This window comes from Neltuma alba, unplaced genomic scaffold (assembly GCF_004799145.2).
Source record: "Neltuma alba isolate B1F8T4 unplaced genomic scaffold, ASM479914v2 tig00010473_pilon, whole genome shotgun sequence".
NCBI classification, from domain to species: domain Eukaryota; kingdom Viridiplantae; phylum Streptophyta; class Magnoliopsida; order Fabales; family Fabaceae; genus Neltuma; species Neltuma alba.
In genome coordinates, this window is record NW_021635361.1 from 39,676 (window position 1) to 62,458 (window position 22,783).

General features: G+C 34.8%; 4 protein-coding genes across 4 annotated transcripts; 1 reads left to right on the plus strand and 3 right to left on the minus strand.

Moving 5' to 3' along the window:
* Window positions 1-699: 699 nt before the first annotated feature.
* On the minus strand, window positions 700-5,138 carry LOC114756755 (probable inactive receptor kinase At5g10020). The gene is made up of 4 exons (XM_028945694.1): window positions 4,928-5,138; window positions 3,471-4,385; window positions 1,777-3,294; window positions 700-1,558 (listed from the first exon to the last, which is right to left on the minus strand). The coding sequence occupies exons 2-4, from the start codon at window positions 4,366-4,368 to the stop codon at window positions 975-977; spliced, it is 3,000 nt and encodes a 999-aa protein (XP_028801527.1). The 5' UTR covers window positions 4,369-4,385; window positions 4,928-5,138; the 3' UTR covers window positions 700-974.
* Window positions 5,139-6,174: 1,036 nt separating this feature from the next.
* LOC114756752 (polygalacturonase-like) lies at window positions 6,175-7,491 on the minus strand. Its single transcript, XM_028945690.1, has 3 exons — window positions 7,359-7,491; window positions 6,528-7,045; window positions 6,175-6,393 (listed from the first exon to the last, which is right to left on the minus strand). Exons 1-3 carry the CDS (start codon window positions 7,489-7,491, stop codon window positions 6,175-6,177), a joined length of 870 nt encoding a protein of 289 aa, XP_028801523.1.
* Window positions 7,492-15,101: 7,610 nt separating this feature from the next.
* On the plus strand, window positions 15,102-19,411 carry LOC114756757 (sister chromatid cohesion protein PDS5 homolog). The gene is made up of 7 exons (XM_028945697.1): window positions 15,102-15,359; window positions 16,607-16,810; window positions 16,912-17,093; window positions 17,832-17,958; window positions 18,064-18,261; window positions 18,426-18,483; window positions 19,037-19,411. The coding sequence occupies exons 1-7, from the start codon at window positions 15,102-15,104 to the stop codon at window positions 19,393-19,395; spliced, it is 1,386 nt and encodes a 461-aa protein (XP_028801530.1). The 3' UTR covers window positions 19,396-19,411.
* A 1,242-nt stretch (window positions 19,412-20,653) lies between these two features.
* LOC114756758 (polygalacturonase-like) lies at window positions 20,654-22,783 on the minus strand. The gene is made up of 4 exons (XM_028945698.1): window positions 22,655-22,783; window positions 22,027-22,338; window positions 21,169-21,687; window positions 20,654-20,872 (listed from the first exon to the last, which is right to left on the minus strand). The coding sequence occupies exons 1-4, from the start codon at window positions 22,781-22,783 to the stop codon at window positions 20,654-20,656; spliced, it is 1,179 nt and encodes a 392-aa protein (XP_028801531.1).

The following is a 22,783-nucleotide window of genomic DNA, read 5'->3' on the forward strand; positions in this document are numbered from 1 at the left end:
TCCTCCTTCTCCCTTCATGTCCTTCATACGAAACGTAGAGTAAAAGGGGCACTTGAATTTGAATCATTTGGAGAGAGAGAGAGAAAAAAAAAAAAACACGCGGGCGCGTGTACACTAAAGTTGTCAAGCATAATGGATCATAAATTCAACTCAAAAGGCCCTAATTATAGGAGCCGAAATCATGGTTTTCTTAATGAAGTATCTAAACACATGGCAAATCAATCAATTATCAACCCAAAATCATGATTATCTTATAATCTTTCATTATTAGCTTTTCAGTTTCATGATTGATTTTGGAGTGTGATCAATCTACAAAGCACTCTATGAGCAGAATACCTTCTTTTTTTTTCCTGCCAACGAGCGGAATGCATAAATAAACCATTCTAAGTAAATATCATGATCCTAAACCCTATTTAATCATAATATGTATTTTGTCTCAAATTAACAATGGGGCTATAATTAAGAATGAATGAAGAATCCTAAAAATGGGTCTGGGCCTTTTTCTTCTTGCATTTCAAAAAAGCCTGGCCCAAGTTTAGCTTAACCCAACCCGTGAGTGCAGACTCCCAGGCCCATATTCTGGCTTGGCTCATGTCTAGGATGACACAGATGGGATGTCTTTCTATAAAACACAAAAATAGTTTTTCAACTATCAACCTAAAAGAATGGTGATGGTTTTAAAGAAGAAAAATTGAAATGTAGATGAAATCATATCTAAATAGTTCCAGATATAAGAATTTTCATAAACTTCGACTAGCATTAAATTCAAAACAATATACAATCTGCCCCTTCAAAGTGTTGAGAAGAATGAATTTACCTCCAAGGAACTTTATTTTCCTAGGCTAACCTGATACAATGCCTAGGGAGAGGAAGGACTAAAAAGTGGAAATCAATGAACAAAATAAAACACAAACCAACCAGACCATAAGGGATAATCCTGTTAGTGATCAAAAGGCTATATATGATCAGAAACTCTACCTTAATGCCGAAAGATCCTCAAAAACAGTTTGCATGTCAGGCCTCTCAGATGCTGGAAGGATGCATCTAAGAGCTACCTTGAGCATTTCATCAAGAACTCGAGGCCGGCGTTCCCCACCACCATGCCTGTCCAAGAGCAGCCTGTCAAAGCACTCACCGCCACGATTTTGCTCTGCCAAAAACTGCACCCAGTCTGCAAGGACAACGACCCCGGGAATCCCTGTAACAATGTCTCCAGAATTTCTTCCTGTTAGAAGCTCTAACAAGATCACGCCAAACGCATATACATCACTCTTCAAGGAAGGACATGGTTTGCTTGAGCTTGCAAACTCGGGAGGGCGGTAACCAAGAAGACATGCATTATGAACTTGCTCAGCAGTACCAGCGGTAGTTAGTATCCGATGCAGGGTGTAGTCAGTGAGCAGCACATTATGGTTAGCTATTTCAAGGAGGATGTTTGTGGATTTGAGATTGCCATGAGGTATGGCTTTCTCAGTGTGTAAGTAATGCAGACATTGAGCCACAGCTATCGCCACCCTGAACCTTTCGTCAAGAGACATTGGATGAACATTCCTTACATCTGCCTCAGTAAAATTAAAAATGAATGAATGAATGAATAAAACTAGGAGAAGTCAAATAAAATGGTCCCATGCATTTGAAAGTTCCAATGTTACCATTGAGTGAATAAGGATTGCATGACAAATATAAGTGTCTTCTAGTGATTCTTTTAATAAAAGTGCAGAACAATGCTTATGCGATGCAAAAACATATGAAGATAACATAAAACCAGAATCTTACCATGAAGATGAAAGTCCAGAGATTGTGCATTGACATATTTGGATATAATGAATTTATCAGTCTCCTTTGGACCCAAGTAGTAACCCTGAAGAGAAACCAGACTTGGATGCTTGATGGTCCCAAGTTTTTTAACTTCCCTTGCAAAATCCTTCTTGTTCTTGGCTATTCCTTCCTTTAATGACTTGACAGCCAATACATGACCCGATTTAAGTGTAGCTTTGTACAATGTCCCATGACAGCTCCTACCAATAATTTCTGCTGTAGCGCTAGAAAATTCTTCTGCAGTGAGCTCCAAAGCCCCATCAAACAGATTCAAATCCCCAAACAATTTATCCGGTGAGCATATTTTAAGAGCACCAGGATTCTCAAACGGGTGGCTTCTAGAAGATGAAGGATTTGAAAATGACAGAAAAGACATTGGAGATGATATCCCCTCCTCATGCTTAACTAATTCAAAAAAGTCAAGATCTTCTGGTTTCTCTACAGCAGTATGAACATTTCTGACATCATCAGCCTCCTTCTGGGTTGAAGAAATTGCTTCTACGTTTCTGTTAGGTACTTCACTACCAGATGGAGAAGAACTCTGATGAGCAATATCTTTCGGTCTATTTTCATGTGTAGTTGTTTCTTTTTGCCTGCGAACCCTATAAAAACTGACTACACTCAAAAGGGCCATGACAAAAGCACCAGAAACCAAACTGGCAATCAAGGCAATCTTGGTTGCAGGTTTTATATGTGGCCTCTTTTCCTTCAAACCTAGTTCACCACCATCTTCTGGTGAAGCAAGCGAATGAGGAAAGATCAGAAAAGAATTTCCTGGGTGAAATGCTGATTCGGGAAACTTCATTAATTTATCAGGCACAATGCCAGAAAAATTGTTGAAGGACACGTTGAATTCTCTCAGTTGATCAGGAAGATCATCAGGAATGATACCTTCAAATTTGTTGTTACATAGATTGAGACTTGCCAACTTGTGAAGCTTACCTATTTCTGTAGGTAGATGCCCACTCAAGTTGTTGTATGAGAGATCAACAGACACAAGACTAGAATTTTCAGCAAAAACTAGCAGGTTATTTGGAATTTCTTGAAAATATACTGATCCAGAAATGTTGTTGTGTGAGAGGTTAAGCACAGTCAATTTGGTTGAGGTGAAAAAGCTTGGAAGGAGTACCCCAGAGAGTAGGTTGTGACTAAGATCAATCTCTTTTAGTTCTGGGTATGTTCCTAAGACTGAAGGGAGACTGCCCTCTAATGAGTTCTTAGATATCTTAAGTTCAGTCACCCTCAAAAATTGTGTAGTTTGGTTAGGAAGCGTTCCTGTCAATGAATTTGAACTAAGCTGAATCACCTCCACATAATTGCCCCAATACTGAATTCTTGACAAGTTCCCTGATAGCATGTTGTTACTTAAATCTATTATGGCACAGTGGCCCACCTTGAAAGGTAAGGGGCCTGACAGATTGTTTGAAGATAAATTAAGCTTCTTCAAAGTTACAGAAGTAATGCTTCCAACAGGACCTGCAGAGAAGGAAAAGAACGTTTTCAAGGAACAGAAGCAAGGAAAAAGGGAATCTACTAAAATATCAACAAACTCAATTGGATCATAGTATAGGCCATCGATATATGTCAAACTAACATTTTCTATTTGGGAAAAAGAATGATATGTTTCTGCATGAAACTTCGAATCAAACTACCTTCAAGCTTGTTTTGACTAAGATCCAGCTCAGACAACATCATTGAACTCTCCTTCAATAGACCTTCCGGAAGAGAACCAGATAACTGGTTGCGTCCAAGCCGAAGAATCCTTAGAGATACCACAAATGTGAAGGAAGGTATATTGCCCACTAACTGATTATTACTAGCATCAAAGACCTCTAAACTGTCAAGGTATGGCATCCCATCATGAGCAAACAGATCACCAGTCAAGGAATTGTGGCTGACATTTAAATACTGAATTGAGGAGAGAAAAGTGCTGTTTCCAAGTCCCAAATCTAGTGAACCAGAAAACCTGTTGGTGCTTAGGTCAACATGAACCACGCCACCCATATGAGAAAAGATATGCATAATATCCCCAGAAAAGTTATTAGAGCACAAATCTAAATACTTCATGCGGTTGAGTTTGTCAAAGCCAACAGGAACTGTACCATCCAATTGATTTGAAGAAAGATTTAAATACACTATATTATGTAATTCAAGCAAGTCAGAGGGTACCACCCCATGAAACTTGTTGACTGAAAGATCAAGAAATTCTAGTGATTCCATTGGACCAAAATGTGAGACACTTCCCGTGAACTGGTTGTTTGACAGTGACAGGTTTTGAAGCTTTTTAAGGCCACTAATGGCAAGGAAATTAAACTGTCCAACCAAACCAGCATTATTCAGAGTTATCGATGTAACATTGCCTCCAGCACACGATATCCCATACCAATTCTGAGGACATCCATCAGAAGCCAAAGATCTGGTATCCCAAGAATTAAGCAGTCCAGAAGGGTCATTCTGAATGCTCTTCTTGAGTTCAAGTAGTGCATCAATATCTGAATTCCCTAACGCAATCACTCCATACAAGAAGAATATCAAACAGATTGCCTGCATGCCTTCCCAAGTAGCTCCTACACCAAGCATCACCACTGATATGAGGAAAGCAAAACATTGCAAATGCAATAAACTTGAACGCTTTCACAACAATAATCAAGGATTATAAAAATATTCAGAGACATTTGGATCTCAAGAGACATCCAAGAAGTCTGGTACCATTCAATGCACCAGAGCACACAACTTGAACAATAGGAATCTCACATCCCCACTATATGGTCATTGAACTTTCATCTCAATTCTCATGTCAAACATGAAAATCTGAAATACCACGATACCCAAGAAAGCATGGAATGTGAGATAATAATGTACCCAACTGCTACACAAAAGCAAATGCACATACAGGTAAAGGCCAAACAGTGAAAAAGACAGTCAAAACATTCCCTTTTGCTCCTATAGTTGCGAATCTGGACAACAAGTTTTACAAAATTGAAGCTTTTACTGGGTCAACTACCGCATAAACGAGTTCATCACTCTGAGGAACGAATCACAGTGATTAGAGCACAACCGAGAAATGTACTTAAAAATAAACTTGCTGCAAATTACAATGCAATCCTACCTCGTGGTTGAAACCCAGTGAAATTAAATGACGAAGCATACACGCGTGAAGAACAAGCCCAGAAAACCTCGGAACCTCAGTGAGAAAAAAACAAAGAGGAAGCTAGGCACCGTGGGGAGGAAAAGGTACAGTAGTACAATGCTGTAAGTGGAGAGTGAAGAAAGAGGAAGAATCTTCGTGAGAGAAAGGCATGATGAGAATGGAGTGAGACGGAAAGAGTAAGAAGAGGGACCAAAAATCTGAGGAGTTGGTGGGGTGGTGGTTTAGCTTTAGCATGATTGGGAAAAACAAAACTGAATATTAAAAGTAGGGAGGGGGAGGGGAAAAAAAGGGTCATCTCAGATAGAGAGAGACTTCTCAAGATACCGTCCCTTTGGGGAAACTGCTTGGTCCCCTGGTACAGTATCATTATTGTACCGTTTTACCTCGGAGACTTTCTCAACTACCTTTTGGATACCGTGGTAAAAGTTGAGTACATAAAAAGAAAATCCAGTTTGTGAGGCTAGAAAAAGACAAAAGTAACTGTATGCTTGTGGAATTTTGACCGAGACTCTCGTTCATAATTTATAAATAAGATTTTATAATTAAAATCAGAGATAAAAAAATAAAGTAAAAGGTATCACACATTGATGTTATTTCTCAGTTGCATTCCTAATTTTATATTTTTTATATGTTTAATATTTTAATATTATTTTTTAATCATATTTAGTATCATAAATATTAGAATGATGGATGCATTACAATATTAGGATGCTGATGCACCAAAAAAAAATTTACTAGGTATATCTGAAAAATAAAATCAGTATGCTGGATACATCTTTATCTTATAATAAAATCAAAATTTGTCAGAATAAATGTCAAAATTTTGCACAAAAATAAGATGACTTTTGATCTTAGTAGATGTTCGTTTAAGTTGTTAAAATAGATAACAAGTCTTCGTGACGGAGATAAAACATCAAGGAGAAGGGAGAATTTTATTCTTTTTCTTACGAGAGGAGAATTTTATTCTTTTATTCATCACTCTATCCATTCCATTATTTGCATTTGCATCCTTTTATGGTTGGTGCTTGGTACTTTTTTTCAGAGATTTGAAGCTTGGTATATGCCCAGGCATTTATTATAACTTGGATTTACAACATTAAATTGCCCAACAATTTTTTAAACAAGAAAATAATAAAATGAAAATGGACAATAAAACCTTAAATTATAATTGATTTTTTACTTGATAAATGAGTAAAATACATGTGTTAAGGAGTACAAATTGGTGCATTCCCAAAAACTTGGGGCTTGATGTTCTTACAAGTAGCAATTGCAGGAGTCCCATTGAATTTGAGATTAATATTTGTGAGTTTTACTTTCTCACATGGTACACTACTACTACAAATTAGAATCATTCCTTCCTTTGTTCTTGATGTGCCTCTAATGTTCTTGAAGGAAACTCCACTTATGTGCACTTTTGATGGAGTCTGTTGTAGCAACACAAAACGCAAGAAAGAAAATTGCATGAAAATACCAAAAAAAAAACAATGTAGTTAAAAAAATATTCAAGGAAATCTCAGAAAATATGATGCACCAAAAAGAAAATTGTATAACTCAATACCTGTTTTGAGCATTGGTTCCATGGACAATATTCTTGGTCTATGATTATAGGATTGGTGACATTGATCATGACAAGATCCTCAAAACGCACTTGAGAGACTGAGATTTTTATTGGAGTTCCAGGCCAAGTCTTGATTCTCACTCCATTATCAGTGTTTTTAAATGTACAATTCCTTACTATCAAACCTTCTACAGGTTCTTCGTTTTCATATTTTCCCAAGCTTCCAACACTAATGCCATGCCCAGGTCCGCATGTCACATTCTCAACACTCACTTGTCTGCTTCCATCACCGAATGAGATACAGTCATCTCCTGTTCTGATGTTTGAGTCAAGTATTTTCACTTGTGTTGATCTTCCAATGTGGATTCCATCTGTATTTGGACTTTCTGCTGGGGCCTCAATGGTAAATTTGCTGAAAGTAATATTTCGACACCCTAGAACATTCACATGAAAGTGTTTGCTGTGTTTGGATGTTGTGTCCCGAACAATCGAATTGTTCATAAAGCTGAACCAAAATTCTGAAAGAATTTCAAAGAAAGTTAGACTTTTAAAAGAATTCATAAATCATTGATGTAGAATTTTTTTTTTTTTTACCTCCCAAGATTCACACATGATGTTATATTTTAATTAGAGTTTCCAGGAAATGATGATATAATGAATTCAACACGTTTGAAAATTTTCAGGCATTAAGATGTGACGAACCTATTTGTCACAAAAGAAATATTTGCAAAGCAACATTATTGCAAAATCAATTTATAATATACTAATTCTTTCATCCCCATTTCTTTTGTTGCGGGGAATTTTCAAGCTAAGAATTCAAAAGATAAATACTCACTGAGGTCAGATCTCCATTAGGTGCTCCGCCATATTTTCTTATATCAAAAACCACAGGTTGAGCAATTATTGAAGATGCTAGCAGTAGGAATGATGCAGAAATATAGATAATACTCAAATTTGCATCCATGTTTATTTCTTCCTCCTTGAACTCTTCATAGGCCTCCCCCCCCCCCCCCTTCTATTTAGAATGCAACAATGTCTATCTACTAGAGTTGGATAGGATGATGAATCCCCATTGCATAGAGAGCTATTTATATTGTTATGGTAGAACTGAAAAAAAAACCCTATAAATAGCCAAATAATGAAATTATAAACCCATAGTTGTTTTCCTTTAAACAACAATATAAACAAAACTTGTTTATTTAACAATTATAATTCACATTTGACCATTTGGGATGGGATAATTAAAATTTTCCCGAATTTCAAGATTTTGTTTCAAACTAAGTGAACAACCTTGCTCGTGATTTGAAAAAACAAACAATCTTTGCCCATAAGTTTATTAGGAAATTCAAATACTGTCGCTGCGAAATTCATTTCGAGAAATTTAATCCTCAGGAATATAGTATTTTAGTGTTTATAGGTGTTCACATTTTTCAAATAGTTCTTCACATTTGTTAGAACAATTAATTATGTAATTGTTCAAATGGCAATAAAAATACGGCTTTCTTCAGGCTTTTCCTAATCGGTTGAAATATCCAATTTGATTTTTAAATTCTTAATTGGCACATTCAAAATTTATTGGCAGATGTAATACTCAAGTAATTCACACAAATTCACTAACAGTGTCTCCTTTTTCATGGATTCCTTTTGTTTGGAAACAATGCCAATATTCCATTTAACTTGTGACGTGCACCCTCTCATCATTATGGCAAAAGGACACAATACTCTATGAATGCCAATATGATTATGGGATCAACTAACACTACCTTTTTGTCTTTTTGCCATCGGAAAAACTAGTACTTACTGTTCTTAATATAAGAAATATCATAGTTGGATAGCTAATGTAGTAAAGTTAAAAAAATTAGTTAAATTAATTATTTATCATACATAGTAGTATATGTTAATTTTTTAAAACTATCATTTTCAATCATTTGTATTGGACAATAAGAATTATCTCGTGATGGGAACCTCTTATGATCAATAGGGATATTTTAGGAAAAAATAAAAGACAAAATGGATCAAGATCTTATATTTAGGATCAAATTTAATTTTTAATTAACTCTTATACTAAGTACTGGATATAGTATAGCTTAAAACCATTTTAATTCCCTTCTCCCTCCTACTTGCATATTTTACCTAGCTAAACAAATTATATCCGCATAGTCAAGGCAAGGTTTTGTTACTGACCAATTTCAGATAATGATTCTTTATTGTTACTTGTTTATCCTTAGTAAACTTTGCAGCCAGGCTGGTGCATTTAAACCGAGAATATTTGTTAATTTTTTTTGGGTATGTTTAATGCACCTTAACCATATTTTTTTATTTGTTCATCCTATTCAAAATATTAGCATGTATTAAATATAAGTATATCTCTCAATTAAAATTTAAACATTAATTTATTATGTTGTGAGTGACTAATTTCTTACGCTGTATGCAAATTCTTTTGTTGCTGCTATAAAATCTCATAACTTCATTTGTCCTTTTTTAAAAAAATTGAATAAACCTTTTTTTCCCCAAAAAAAAAGAAGCAAAAGAACAGTAAGCCGCTCCGAAGGTAGAAATGAGATGAGAGAACACGGTGCTGAAACCTCCAAAAGCAAGTGCATGTTAGCATTAAGCATGCCGCGCCAAGTCTTGAATAATAATAAGAAATAAGGTGTTTAAATATTTAAAAGCATCCATGAAGAAACAATCAGCATCTGAAAGTTTTTTTTACTCTTATATGTCCTAAAAGTGTTATTTTGTAGCATTTCTAACATGTACCGTTATCCTCTACTAAGTTTAATTATTAAAGATCTTAGTCAAACTGCATAATTTAATGATCAAACTTAATGGCAGATTATGTTCAGGGTATTTTTGTTATGAAAATAAACTTTTATGACATATAAGAGCAAAAAAAATCACGAGTGCTCCTTTGTAAATATTTTTAGGGTCTTTAATCACCTTATCCCTAATAATGATAATAATAAAATAATAAACTATCCTTAGCAACCAAGATAAAACTATAAAAGGACATAAAGGAAATTACAAATAATTTAAGTTTCCAAAATTAGTTGTTGACTTGATTTCCAAGAATGTCTAGAATAGACATTCTTGGAAATTTCAGTGAAGGATCACAATAGACAATTTATTTCAAACAGCCCCCAAAATATTCTAAAATATCACTGCAAGACCAAAAGAGCAAACTGAAATTAATTTAAGAAGAGCAAAAACATTGTTACCCCTTAAAACTATGACTCTGAAGCTCTTCCATCTCTCTCTTAAATCTGTCAATAACTCAAGCTTTTCTCTCTCTCACTCTTTGAAAAATTCGCTGATGCATTCAGAGAGCTCATTTGCCATCATTGTTTCAGAAAGGAGAGCATTCACTATCACTGCTATTCTAGTACAGAGTGCCTTCACCGTCGGCTCTATTCTAGTAACCAGAGCCTCTGTTGTCGCCATAGTCTCTCTTTATCTGTGTGTGACATCTTTCACTGCCTTTCCATTTAAAAATTTCTGCATATAATACTGCAAAATCCTTCTCCATTTCTTTTGTTGTAGATATTTTGGGTTCGGTTTGGGCCGTTGTGAAGTTTTGAACTACCAAGAAATTTTTTTACTACTCATATTTGAGATAAAATTATATAGTGGGTTGATTTTAGATTCACACCGTTGAGTGTTGAGAGTAAGCCTTTTAGTTCCTATCATGAATTGTATTATGAATTTGCAAGTTCCACTTCTCCAGAAAAAATGATGAATTTGGTGTTGTGAAAACTCATATTTTTGTTATGTGAATTCGCAAATTCCTCTTGTAAACGTAGACTGTGTTTAATTATTGAAAATTAATTAAAATTAATATTTAAATGATGTGCAGCAACTTATTATATATAGCTAGAAGTAGTGAAATTAAATGTTTATGAGTTTATTGATTATTTTGAAATTTTATTGTTGCACTTGTGCAAATGTAATGATGGTTCTTATCCTTATGTCACAGGAACAACACACTGTACTAAAGTCTGAGTTATTGTGGTGGCTCATTACTCATAGAAAAAAATATGAAGTCAAGCGTAGTTGTGAAACTACTTCAAAGGATGAAAATACAAAAAAAAAAAAGAAAAGAAAGAGATGACATAGCAAATGTTATATTTCTATTTGAGATGTAATTTAAACTACTTTAGAATGTGTTCAAATTTCTGTATAGAGAATTTGTACAATTTCAATTTCGGGGAATATATATTATGGCCATGTTCCATGTCAATTAATTCTAGTCTTTTGTTTATCCCTACTAGTTTACAAGTATATGATGTACCATTGACAAATGGAATTAAAAATTTCCAACAAGATATATTGCCTAACAACTTCATGTTTTATAAATGTGGCTGTCATATTGACAATTAAAATTAAAAAATTTGCAAGAAAGATACGTATATTAACAACACGAACACATCCATTTACAAGTAAACTAGTTGAATTAAAGAAGATGAACATCATAATTCAAAAGTCTACGAGGGATTATTTACAAGTGGAATTAGAAAATTGCAACATGGATATGCCCATTAACAATAGAAATACATCTATTTGTAAATAGATTTATTTAATTCATGAACACCAATTCACAAGTCTGGGAGTGATAGTTCACAAGTGAAATTTGAAAATTTACAACATGATTATATCCATTAACAACATAAATACATCTATCTGCAAGTAGATTTATTTCATTCAAAAAGTTGAACAGAACGATTTACAAGTCTGGGAGTGACGATTCATAAGTACGATTGGAATATTTGCAACACAGATATGCCCATTAACAATATAATTACCTTAATGTGCAAGTCGATTTATTTCATTCATAAAGTTAAACAGAACAATTCACAAATTTGAGAGTGACTGCTCAAAAGTAGAATTAGGATATTTGTAATACGGATGCGCGCATTGATACCACAAATACATCCATTTGCAAGTGGATTAATTTGTTTTGCATTTATGTAAATGCCAGCCAATTTCAATGCAGTACTTCATATATCATTTTGCTTTCTAAGGTCTTCACAGATTCGCCTCCCGCATGGAAGATGCAAAATAATTAGTTTCCACCGCCGCTAGCCATATATAATAAGTTGCTGCACATCATTCAAGTATTAATTTCAATTAATTTTCAATAATTAAACATAATATACGTTTACAAGAGGAATTTGCAAATTCACAATAAAAATATGAGTTTTCACAACATTAAATCACCGTTTTGCTAGAGAAGTGAAATTTGCAAATTCATAATACAATTCATGATAAGAACTAAAAGGCTTGCTCTCAACACTCAATGGTGTGAATATAAAATCAACCAACTATATAATTTTATCTCAAATTTGAGTAGTAAAAAAAATTTTTGCTGGTTCAAAACTTCATGACAGCCCAAACGGAACCTAGAAAATCTACAACAAAAGAAATGGAGAAGGACTTTACAGTATTATATGCAGAAATTTTTGAATGGAAAGGCAGTGAAAAATGTCGCACAGAGAGAGACTATAGCAACAACAGAGGCTCTTGTTACCAGAATAGGGACAACGGCGAAGGCACTCCATACTAGAATAGCAATGATGGTGAACGCTCTCCTTACTGAAACAACGATGATGGTGAATGAGCTCTCCGAATGCAGCAGCGAATTTTTCAGAGAGTGAGAGAGAGAAAAGCTTGAGTTATTGACAGATTTAAGAGAAAGACGGAAGAGCTTCATAGTCATAGTTTTTAAGGGGTAACAATGTCTTTTTTCTTTTTAAATTAATTTCAGTTTGTTGTTTTGGTCCTGCAGTGATATTTCGAATGTTTTGGGGCTGTTTGAAATAAATTGTCTACTGTAGTCCTTCACTGAAATTTTCCCTTTTTCTTTGGGTGAACATAAGGGCCCAGCGCGCAAAAAACACAAAAACAAAACGCCAATCCCCGCTTGGTCTTCCAGTAGCTGTTGCTGGACTTCGGCTGGGGGTGTACTCCAGGTGGTCTTTTGTCTGCCTTGGTTTCTACTTAACGCAGCAAGTATGTCCGCACACCCATTTCCTTCTCTGTAAACATGCTGGATTTGGATTTCCCAATCTCTGTTCAACAGCTCCTAAAGTTTATTGGCATCCCGCCGATGTTCTGCTCGAACTCCATCCATCTGTGTTCAACTTTCACCACCCTTTCACTTGATAGAAGGCCTCATGTACATCTCGAGAAGTATCACCATCCCACCTCTGCTTGTAATGTCGCAGGTGTTGTTTGATTATCATCGTTGGATTTATTGGTATAAGGAAGTCTCAGTCACGTAGGCCTTGGTTTTTCCATTTCCAAGCAAACCAACATCCCACTGCGGATAATTCTGGCCACTCCATATATTCCTCTATTTAACTGAATCCTCTGAGGTTGGAGTTAATCCAACATTGCCATTCCGCGTTGTAAAAGAAGCTTCTTTTCCGAGGGGGTGCGAGATTCTTCCATATCAGTCTGGAAAGAGGGCAATCACGCATCAAATGTAGTTAAGTCCTCTGTCGCCAGTAGACATCGATCACAAAAGCCCACTCCCCCATCCCATTTGCTCATCAATTTCTTAGTCATTAATCATCTATGAGTTATTTGCCACAGGAAAACTCTCACTCTTTCCGGGACCCTTAGGTTGTGTTTCGCAAGAAGCATTAAAAATTAGAAATAATGATTGAAATTGAAAAAATCTATTAAAAGAGTACTTAACATAAGAGATTGTTTGTTATATAGGATTATTCAAATCTATATATGTAAGAAAGTGATATTCTCCGATCTCACTTCTATAAGTTTGCTTAATCCCACGTAATAAACAATTACTCATACTAAATACTATTTTAATGATTTTTTTATTACAATCCCAATTTCTGTCTCTCATTTTTAATACTTCCTATCTACCAAATGGGACATTAGTTTCCAAGTAGTTCTCTAAATAGTATTCTGAGAGGAAGTAGTAGGCTCTTGCAATCCTCTGTAAGCACTAGCCGTTGTAAATTCACCGCTTCTCGTCAGCCTCCGGCACACTTCCATCATCAGTATCGGCCTCTTGTGGGACTTCCACATTAAGTTGGTATTCACCCCACAATTTGCTCATCTCTTTCCATAATCTAGAATCTGATTCCTTGGGAATAGGTTTCTCCCCCAGTTCACATTGTCGTCCATATTTTCCTCGTAGCACCTGTGCTTAGAGTTCGTTAGGTTGCGATTGGTACCTCCAGAGAAGTTTTAAGTGAAAGGCATCATTCATCAGTTCCAGTGACTTAATGCCAACTCCACCCTCCTCTTTCGACCTGCACATATGCTTCCAATATGGTGCATGCCATTTCCTCTGTCCATTTTGCTCTCCCCAGATGAAGCTTCTTTGCTCCTTTTCTATTTCCTCTATGATTCCTGTGGCAGTCTGTCATGTTGCATCGGAAAAAGAGACATGGAAGCTGCGACAGATTTTACTAATGTGATGCGTCCGGCTAGGTAGAGGCTCGACGCCTTCCATCCACAAAGGCTCTTCTTGAGAATGTCTAAAATCTTTGACAAAGATTGATCTTCATTCATGACTTGTAAATTAGATTCGATAGAATCTACACAAATAAAATAAATTAAACTAGCGCGTATGCAAAAATAATAATAATGATATATATTTAAAAGTTAAGAATTTAGCACTTAAAATTCATATTCATAGATCAAAATTGGCTAATAAAATTAAATTATGCTTAACTAAATTCAATTAGCCTCAAGTTAATATTAAAGAGACTAAATTAAGAAGATAAAAACATCTAAAAAAAATTATTTATCAGATTTGATGTATAATTATAAGGAAAAAATCGGTTAAAAGTTCCTACTTAAAAATTGATTAGGAAAAGCTACCTAAAGGATAGATTTTTGAGTGAATACAGCATATTTTTCCCATGGGTATAACTCTTTTTGAACTGTATGTAACATATCTTTTTTCATCTGTAAATATTTTTTGTTTTGCACATAGTTCAACTATAAGATATTATCTCCGGTCCTAATTATAAGATTTTATTTATAAATTATAAACGAGGTATTATAATTAGGATTTGAGGTACTATATAAAGTTGAAAAAAAAAAGTTGCATATGAGTTCTTAAGCAAATATTACCTTCAATTCTTAATATAAGAGCTAGTTTGATATTTAATTTAATCCTAAATATAAGACCCCAATCTACATTGTCTCTCATGGTTATTCATTTTTTTAAGATAATTCTCATAGTAGTTACCCATATTAAAGCTTTTCTAGCTAATAATATGATTAGTAAGAGTATTTTAAGAAAGATAATACCTATTTATTACAAATAACTAACTTAACTAATTTTCTTAATCTACTCAAATTAATCAACTACCTCTTATGTTAAGCACCGGAGATAGCAATAGGTACGCTTACATAATTAATTTTTAAGTGAGGAAGTTTAACCAAATTTTCCCTAATTACAATTAGTTAAACATTTTTTCTTTTTTGTTTTGGATAGAAATAAAAGCAGGGTTATTAGCACGTGAAAGCCACGTGCCTGATTGAACCCGCCAAATCCAAGTCCGAGCCTGACCTTTCAATTTCTAATACTACTATTTAATGGTAGTAGAATCACAACAGTTACAAAACTCTGCTTTGTGTCAACTGCTTCGATCAATTCGTCGATTTCGAGGGCTTCGAGGAGTGAAGCACCGGAGACTGATGGACGGCCCGCGGTCGAAGATCAGGATGAAGAGACCTGTGCCTTCAGCACCAATGGCATCCGCCAGCAAAGAACTCGAAGAACAGCTTCACGAAGTTGGAAGTAAGCTCCTGGATCCTCCCTCTTCTGCCAACGATGTCCTGCGCCTTCTAAATGTAAGTATAATCTTTGATGATTTTCCTATCATATTTTTGCTTCTTCGGGCTTTGTCCTACTAGTTTAAGTCTTGCTTGTGTTCTAATGTTCTTGTTTCTGCTATCCCTTTTTTTTTCCCTGGGGATATCGGTTTGTTTTTGGTGGCTAGCTAGGATTATCATGTATTGCGATGCTGAACTATCTCTCAAGTTCCGATGCCTTTGTTAATCTATTTTAGTTCCTGTAAGATTGCGATTTTAATGCTTTTGTAGGTTCTGACGAATGCTTGTTTCCACCAACTCCATTTGGCTTTCCTTGCTCGGCAGAAATATTATGTTATGGACTAAGTAAATTAGCGTAAATGTTCGTAGATGATTGCGTTCATGCTTGTGTGCGTGTGTTTGTATGTATGCATGTATTTATAAATATGTCTCTGCTATTTTTCTTATAATTCACCTAAAATCGCATTTGGTTCTGATATTGAGTTTGTTCATTTTTTATCGATGGTGACATTTGTTAATGAAGATTCATTCAGAAATGGGGCTAACCTGTTGAGAAATAAATAAATTGTATTTATTGTAAATATGATGTTATCAGGGAGACTGTCTCTGGTGGATGATTATTAGGAATATCTTTTGTAATGTGCGATTTCCTCTCCTCCTTCATTCTATACAATCTGCACATACTCCATTGAATAATATTATCAGGTTTTCAATGCTCATTTACAAGAACATATGTCATCCTCTTGGTGGCATTGATAAATAGGAGCCAAACTTATAAGATATTGGAGATATGAAATTGAGTGTATGCTGATAATGATCTTTGGCATGGTGCTGCTTCTAGCAAAGAAGAGCGTGAACGCAAGGGATGTTGCTAAACACCTCAATTTTCTAATGCTTCTGTAGATGTTTTAATTGTTAAATGTTACGTTTTATGGTTAAATTCAATTGGAGATGATAATTATTAAGTTGGTTTCACTTGTCCTTCAACAGCAAATTTAGGATATCATATTATTAGTATACTGCGTTCAGGATGACCTATATTGAATATATGGACATATTTTTTATGTTCACCATATTTCAAAACATGTTGTGTATGTGCTGCGTACTATAGCATTGAAGAACAATTGTTGCTATTAGTAACTACGTGCTATTTATACTTGTGCTTTTAATCCGTGATGGAATATGTGTGAGGGGGTTATGTTAGTGGAGACATTTCCATGAGCTCTTTTTCCTTCTTTTTTTTTTTGGTGGTCTCGAAACGGCAGCAACTTGAGCGTTGCCTCTTGGGGGTTGAACAGTCTCCTACAAAATCAATACAAAATGCACTCTCAACGTCACTGAAAGCATTAATTGTTGATAAACTTGTGAGGCATTCAAATGATGATGTGAAAGTTTCAGTAGCCTCTTGCATCACTGAAATAGCAAGAATAACTGCACCTGATTGTCCGTATGATGATCACCAAATGCGGGTGAGAGAAATCTTTCTTTGCTTTAAATTTGATGGATCTGGCCATTATTTTATATTATATACTTTAAACTAGAAAATTTTTAACATTCTAATTACATGCAGGTGGTGTTTCAATCAATTGTATCTTCATTTGAAAATCTAAATGATAAGTCAAGCCGGTTATATGCTAAGACAACATCCATTCTTGTAACTTTTGCGCAGACCAGATTGTTTATTGTAATGCTAGATCTTGACTGTGACGCCCTTATTTTAGAGATGTTTCGGCATTTCTTCAAGGCTGTAAGGTAAGATCTTTGTTGAGTACAGATCCAGCATGCATGCAAGCAGCATGATCTTATGCTTGTCATTGTATGCTTATGCTTTATAATTCATCATGTTATTAACTACTAAACTTTGACTTGATACGTCTGTAAAACTCTGATGTACTAGCATTTGTTGCAATTATATTGTAACTATGTATGGTCTGTTGAGCAATTCTGTAGATTTTCGATGTAAGACATATTAAGATGGATGCATTTGCAAATTTCTGGATCATCAAATGTGAATGGTGGATGAGGATTCATGTAATTCATTTAACTGTTGTCCTTGACTGTTATTTATTGGATTTGACAAATGATCATAAATCTGTAAAGCACTGAATCCACAGATGTAACGAAACAACATCTTGCCAAAGTTTGAAATTCAACTAGTATCAGGATGATGCTCCATTCAGTTCAGATGACTGTTGTGGGATATAACTTTCCAGTTTTCATGTAGGCTGGCTTTCTGTGTTCCATGTTGAAATCTGTTCATACTAATAGCCAAGATGAGGTGGCAAGTTTTGGTAGGTTATACAAATGCTGAAATATTATTAAAATTTGTGTCTTCAATAGCAGACTTTATGTCGTTGCATATTTTTCCCCTGCTGAGAAGGCCTTATAAGCGTTTGGTGGTTTTTGTGCTTGCCTTCCTCATTTCTTTAGTTGGTTAGAAATTCCCCATGGATAGACATCGTACTCACCAGATCCATTTGTAACTGCCAGGGAACATCATCCGGAGAATGTTTTATCATCCATTGAGATTATTACGACTCATGTTATAAAGGAAAGTGAAGAGATATCTCTGGACCTCCTTTCTCCAATCCTAGCCAGCGTGAAGAAAGATATTGAGGTTTGAGTTTGGCCATTTCGATTTCATTTATTTTCTTATATAATGATTTTTCCAATGAGATTTGCCTTCAATGTTAATATTTAAACTGTTGACATTACAATTTAGGGTGTTTGGCCTAATGCTAAAATATTTGGGGAGATGGTCCTGGAAAGTTGCGCAGAAAAGCTGAAACCCTACTTAGTGCCAGCTATCCCCACCTTCGGTATTTCTTTAGATAATTACAGCAACGTACTTGCTTCAATATGCGAAGGTACATCTGGTAGCTTGGAGCAGAATGATTCACGTGTTTCCAATGAAAATATGGTAAATTTCGGCAGTCTCAATTTAACTTACATGTTGGCAATAAACGTTGCCAACTTCTATCCCCGTGATAAAAGCTTTTATGTAATTTTCCTTTTGGTTTCATTATATTTCGTCATCCTTTAGCATATTTTCAATTGAAATGTGCCAGTTCTACATCTGATTAGGTGAAAGAAGAGGATGCTAAAAAGGTTAACCCTTCCCAAGAAGTCACTGTTGTTGATGGTATGTCTCCTTAGTCCATTATGAGCAATGGTATTGTATAGTCTAGTGAAGATGACTTGTTGGTGGCTCCAATGTCCTAAAGGCCCATTTGATTTATAAAAAATATGATAACAGAATAGAATGGTAGGAAATGGAATATTGATCACTGTGAATCTCTTTGAAATAATATTAAGAGGGGGGGTTGAGAATTTTTTTTATTATTTGTTTAAATATAAATTAAAGGAAAAGGACCATAACACCCTTAGCTCCATCCCTTCTAATGGAGTTTGAGAATGTCTGAGCATAACAAAGAGATAGGACAGACCGGTCATCCTTAGATTAGAGGCACCTTGTGGATGACGAGAAAAATCACACTTTTTCTTGTTTGAACCATGAAATTGACTGGAAAATTTCCTTCCTTTTCATATTTGAATCTTAAATTATTGGTTCAGATCAGCGTCCAATCTTAGGCAAAGGGGTTCATGACTGATAACTTTAGCTGCTGGTTTAATCTTTGGTATCCTGTGAATGTGTGTAATTGTTGGTTTTTGCTGATTTATACTTTCATTGGCAGACTTTAAGGCTTCTTCGAGTAGGATGATTCAAGAGTTAAGATATCGAAATAGGACCTGCTTATGCAATCAGAGAGCGTCCATTCAAATATCAGACTCAGACAAGAATCCTGGCAAGCTATATGCAACATGTGCGACAAGGAGGTGCAAATATTTCGCTTGGGTCACGCCAGAAATTGCAGAAACTAAAATTGCCAATGGCGAACGAGTTCCTGAACATGAAATGGTTCCTCTTATCGATAGGGTAACAAAGCTAGAGTTAGAAAATGATCAACTAAAGCTGAGAGTTGCACATGTGGAAGAGATTTGTCAGCGGATGGACAACTTTTGTTCTGTTTTGCGTAATTTAAGTTATGTTTGATTTTCAAACACTGATGATAAGCCCCACTGATAATTTAAGACAATTTGGTATTCAAAGTCACACTGGACTCTGACTAATTTAGATTTGAGCCTCAAATGGGATGTAGCTCTCCCAGAGGTATTTTCTATATGCACATTGGTTTGAATTCGGCTATAGTAGCTTATACCATAATGTCCAAAATATAAAAATCTTTTTGCCAACAAAATAAAAGGACCAATAAATCATGATTCAGAATATATATTTCACATAAAATTAAAGAGAACACTGAGGAAGGGATGAGATTTAACTTTGTCATTAGATTGCCATAATTCAAGAAATAGTCGATAATCGCTTGGATATTGCCCATTTCACTACATAACCCCAAAGATTATCATTCAGACTCCAAAATAAAATGAGCCATCCTACCTACTATAAATATCCACGATTTTGATAATTCCAAAACTTTAAAAATTATGATTTAATGGGAACATATTATCACACATGCTGAAGATACATCTATAAGTGAAGATATATTATTTAAGTAATCCAATATTTAGGTCTTTTACTTGTAATGGTAGTAATAAGGATTAACTCGATTTGTCAAAATGGTTTTCTTTGTAAAACTTGTTCTAAAATTGAAATGACTTGAGAAGACATCGTTTCATGATGCTTGAGCATGTATTAGCAAATATTTAGAAGTTTTGTTTTTCAAACGCAACATTTGTAAACGGTTACTAAGCTATATTCATCTATTGTGTGCTTGTAATTCTCAAGAATTGCTTTCTGTGGGAGTACTGGGCTTTCTTTAATCTTGTTTAGCCTCTGGGCAGAACTTATTTGTTTGCTGTTCTCAGAAAATTTGAGCAATCTTTTTCTTATGAACCAGTAAATTTTTATAGTGCAAGTAAATGAATAGCAAGAGCTTCAATTCTTGAGGAATAACCACTTCTGTCGAAAATATTATTCATTTACATAAACATTATTTATTTACCAATTAGCTTACTTCACAAAGTTACTTTATTCACTGCCGCTTTCTTGAGTATTCGAATATCAAAATAATAACATTTCCAATTCCGTGTTCTTGAAAAAAAAAAATACTTCCTCCGTTCCTAAATATAAAACTCATTTTCTAGTATAATTTATACTACAAAATGGGTTTTATATTTAAGACCGGAGGAGTACTAAATTAAAAATTAGCAAGCTCATAACAAAATGAAAATGGACAATAAAACCTTAAAATATCATTGATTTCTTACTTAATAAATGAGTAAAATACGTGTTAAGGAGTACAAACTGGTACATTCCCAAAGACTTGGGGTTTGATGTTCTTACAAGTGGCAATTACAGGAGTGCCATTGAATTTGAGGTTAATATTTGTGAGTTTTACTTTCTCACATGGTACACCGCTACTGCAAATTAGAATCATTCCTTCCTTTGTTGCTGATGTGCCTCTAATGTCCTTGAAAGAAACTCTACTTATTTGTACTTTCGATGGAGTCTGTTGTAGCAGCTCAAATTCAAAAAACAAAAAAACAAAACAAAGCAAAATAGTTAGAAATATTCAAGGAAAACTCACACCGCGAAAAAAGAACTGTATAAATTAGAGGCATATCCTCATATTATTCCAACAAGTGTACCACATACACAATTTTTTTCATTTTGTAAATTTCAAATGTTTTGAACATGGATGTATCTTAAAGTGATTATGTAGGATTTAATTTAATTTCACATTGTTTACTATTTTTTACATATATAAATATGCATGCATTTTGAGGGAGGGAAAGAAATAAATACCTGTTTTGAACACTGATTCCATGGACAATATTCTTGATCTATGATTATAGGATTGGTGACGTTAATCATGACTAGATTCTCAAAACGCAATTGAGAGACTGGAATTTTTATTGAAGTACCAGGCCACGTCTTGATTCTCACACCATTGTCAGTGTTTTTGAAAGTACAATTCTTTACTATCAAACCTTCCACAGGTTCTTCATTTTCATATCTTCCCAAGCTTCCAACACTAATGCCATGCCCAGGTCCGCATGTCACATTCTCAACGCTGACTTGTCTGCTTCCATCACCCAATGAGATACAGTCATCTCCTGTTCCAATATTTGAGTCGAGTATTTTTACTTGTGTTGACCTTCCAATATGAATTCCATCTGTATTTGGACTTTCTGCTGGGGCCTCGATGGTGAATTTGTTGAAAGTGATATTTCGGCACCCTAGAACATTCACATGAAAGTGTTTGCTGTGTTTTGATGTTATGTCTCGAATGATCGAATTGTTCATGAAGCTGAAACCGAAATTCTGAAAAGATTCCAAAGAAGTTAGACTATTAAAAGAATTCATAAATCATTGATTCAGATTTTTTTTTTCATTATAAGAGAAAGCTAAATTAAAAGGAGAAAAAGGTGTCAAGCATTATAGAATGAACACAAGTTAATCTAATTTTTCTTCTCTTTCTCTTAACCGATCATATAAGAAAATTCACATCTTTTGTGATTTTTCATGTTAAAACGAATACTCTCATGTTATTATTTAGAAATTATACATCTATTATGTTTCAATCAGAATTTTAAGAAAATGATGATATAAGGAATTCAACACGTTTATGAATTTTGGAAGTGTGTATAATTTATTAATTACCATGGAAAGCTTTTTGCAGTTCCAAGTTTGATGACAATTATTTTGCTTCCAGGCTATTGAACCTCGACCATCAAAAGTGGCACCACCCGATAAGGTAAGGGAATCAATATATCCAAATCTAATCCATTGAGCATCCCCATCAAATTGATTGGGGTTTTCAGGTGCTGCAATGTTGCCTTCAATGTGAAGCTCAATTGGAGCCTTACATGGACCGTTTAGCTCTATCTGTCTCAAACTGTATGTACTTTTTGGGACCAAAATTTTGCTTGCACTTGTTGATGCACATGCCGTCTTCCAAGCTCTCGCTAAGCTCTTCTCAACATCAATCAACAAAAGCCAAGTATATTTCAGTAAAATATAATTGCTAAAAAAATTTTTTAGGCAGGTATATATACTTAACATGTGACAACAACAAAACAAAAATTTATGGCAAAACTTACTTTTCATTAAAGAAATCCATCAAAAGATTTGTTGTACAAGTTTTGCAAGGGAAATGTTGTAAATTTGTCACAAAAGAAATATTTGCAAAGCCGCATTGCAAAATCAATTTGTAACATACTAATTCTTTTATCCCAATTTTTTTGTTTGCAGTGAACTTTCAAATTAGGAATTCAAGATAAATACTCACTGAAGTCAGATCTCCATTAGGTGCTCCACCATATTTTCTTATATCAAAAACCACAGGCTGAGCCATAATTGAAGATGCCAGTAGGAGGAATAAGGCATAAATATGAATAATACTCAAATTCGCATCCAT

What these genes read in the sequence shown, in the direction of transcription:
- LOC114756755 (XM_028945694.1), bottom strand. Translation starts at nt 4,368, where the DNA reads ATGCAGGCAATCTGTTTGATATTCTTCTTGTATGGAGTGATTGCGTTA. An exon ending in TAGTCAAAACAAGCTTGAAG is followed by an intron (nt 3,295 to 3,470) that starts GTAGTTTGATTC and finishes CCTTCTCTGCAG; the next exon opens with GTCCTGTTGGAAGCATTACT. An exon ending in TCTGGACTTTCATCTTCATG is followed by an intron (nt 1,559 to 1,776) that starts GTAAGATTCTGG and finishes TTACTGAGGCAG; the next exon opens with ATGTAAGGAATGTTCATCCA.
- LOC114756752 (XM_028945690.1), bottom strand. Translation starts at nt 7,491, where the DNA reads ATGGATGCAAATTTGAGTATTATCTATATTTCTGCATCATTCCTACTG. An exon ending in TGGAGATCTGACCTCAGTGA is followed by an intron (nt 7,046 to 7,358) that starts GTATTTATCTTT and finishes AAATTCTTTCAG; the next exon opens with AATTTTGGTTCAGCTTTATG. An exon ending in GGAACCAATGCTCAAAACAG is followed by an intron (nt 6,394 to 6,527) that starts GTATTGAGTTAT and finishes TTGCTACAACAG; the next exon opens with ACTCCATCAAAAGTGCACAT.
- LOC114756757 (XM_028945697.1), top strand. Translation starts at nt 15,102, where the DNA reads ATGGTAGTAGAATCACAACAGTTACAAAACTCTGCTTTGTGTCAACTG. An exon ending in CATTTCTTCAAGGCTGTAAG is followed by an intron (nt 17,094 to 17,831) that starts GTAAGATCTTTG and finishes TGTAACTGCCAG; the next exon opens with GGAACATCATCCGGAGAATG. An exon ending in AGAAGTCACTGTTGTTGATG is followed by an intron (nt 18,484 to 19,036) that starts GTATGTCTCCTT and finishes TTTCATTGGCAG; the next exon opens with ACTTTAAGGCTTCTTCGAGT.
- LOC114756758 (XM_028945698.1), bottom strand. Translation starts at nt 22,783, where the DNA reads ATGGATGCGAATTTGAGTATTATTCATATTTATGCCTTATTCCTCCTA. An exon ending in CTAATGGAGATCTGACTTCA is followed by an intron (nt 22,339 to 22,654) that starts GTGAGTATTTAT and finishes GATGTTGAGAAG; the next exon opens with AGCTTAGCGAGAGCTTGGAA. An exon ending in ACTGCAAAAAGCTTTCCATG is followed by an intron (nt 21,688 to 22,026) that starts GTAATTAATAAA and finishes GAATCTTTTCAG; the next exon opens with AATTTCGGTTTCAGCTTCAT.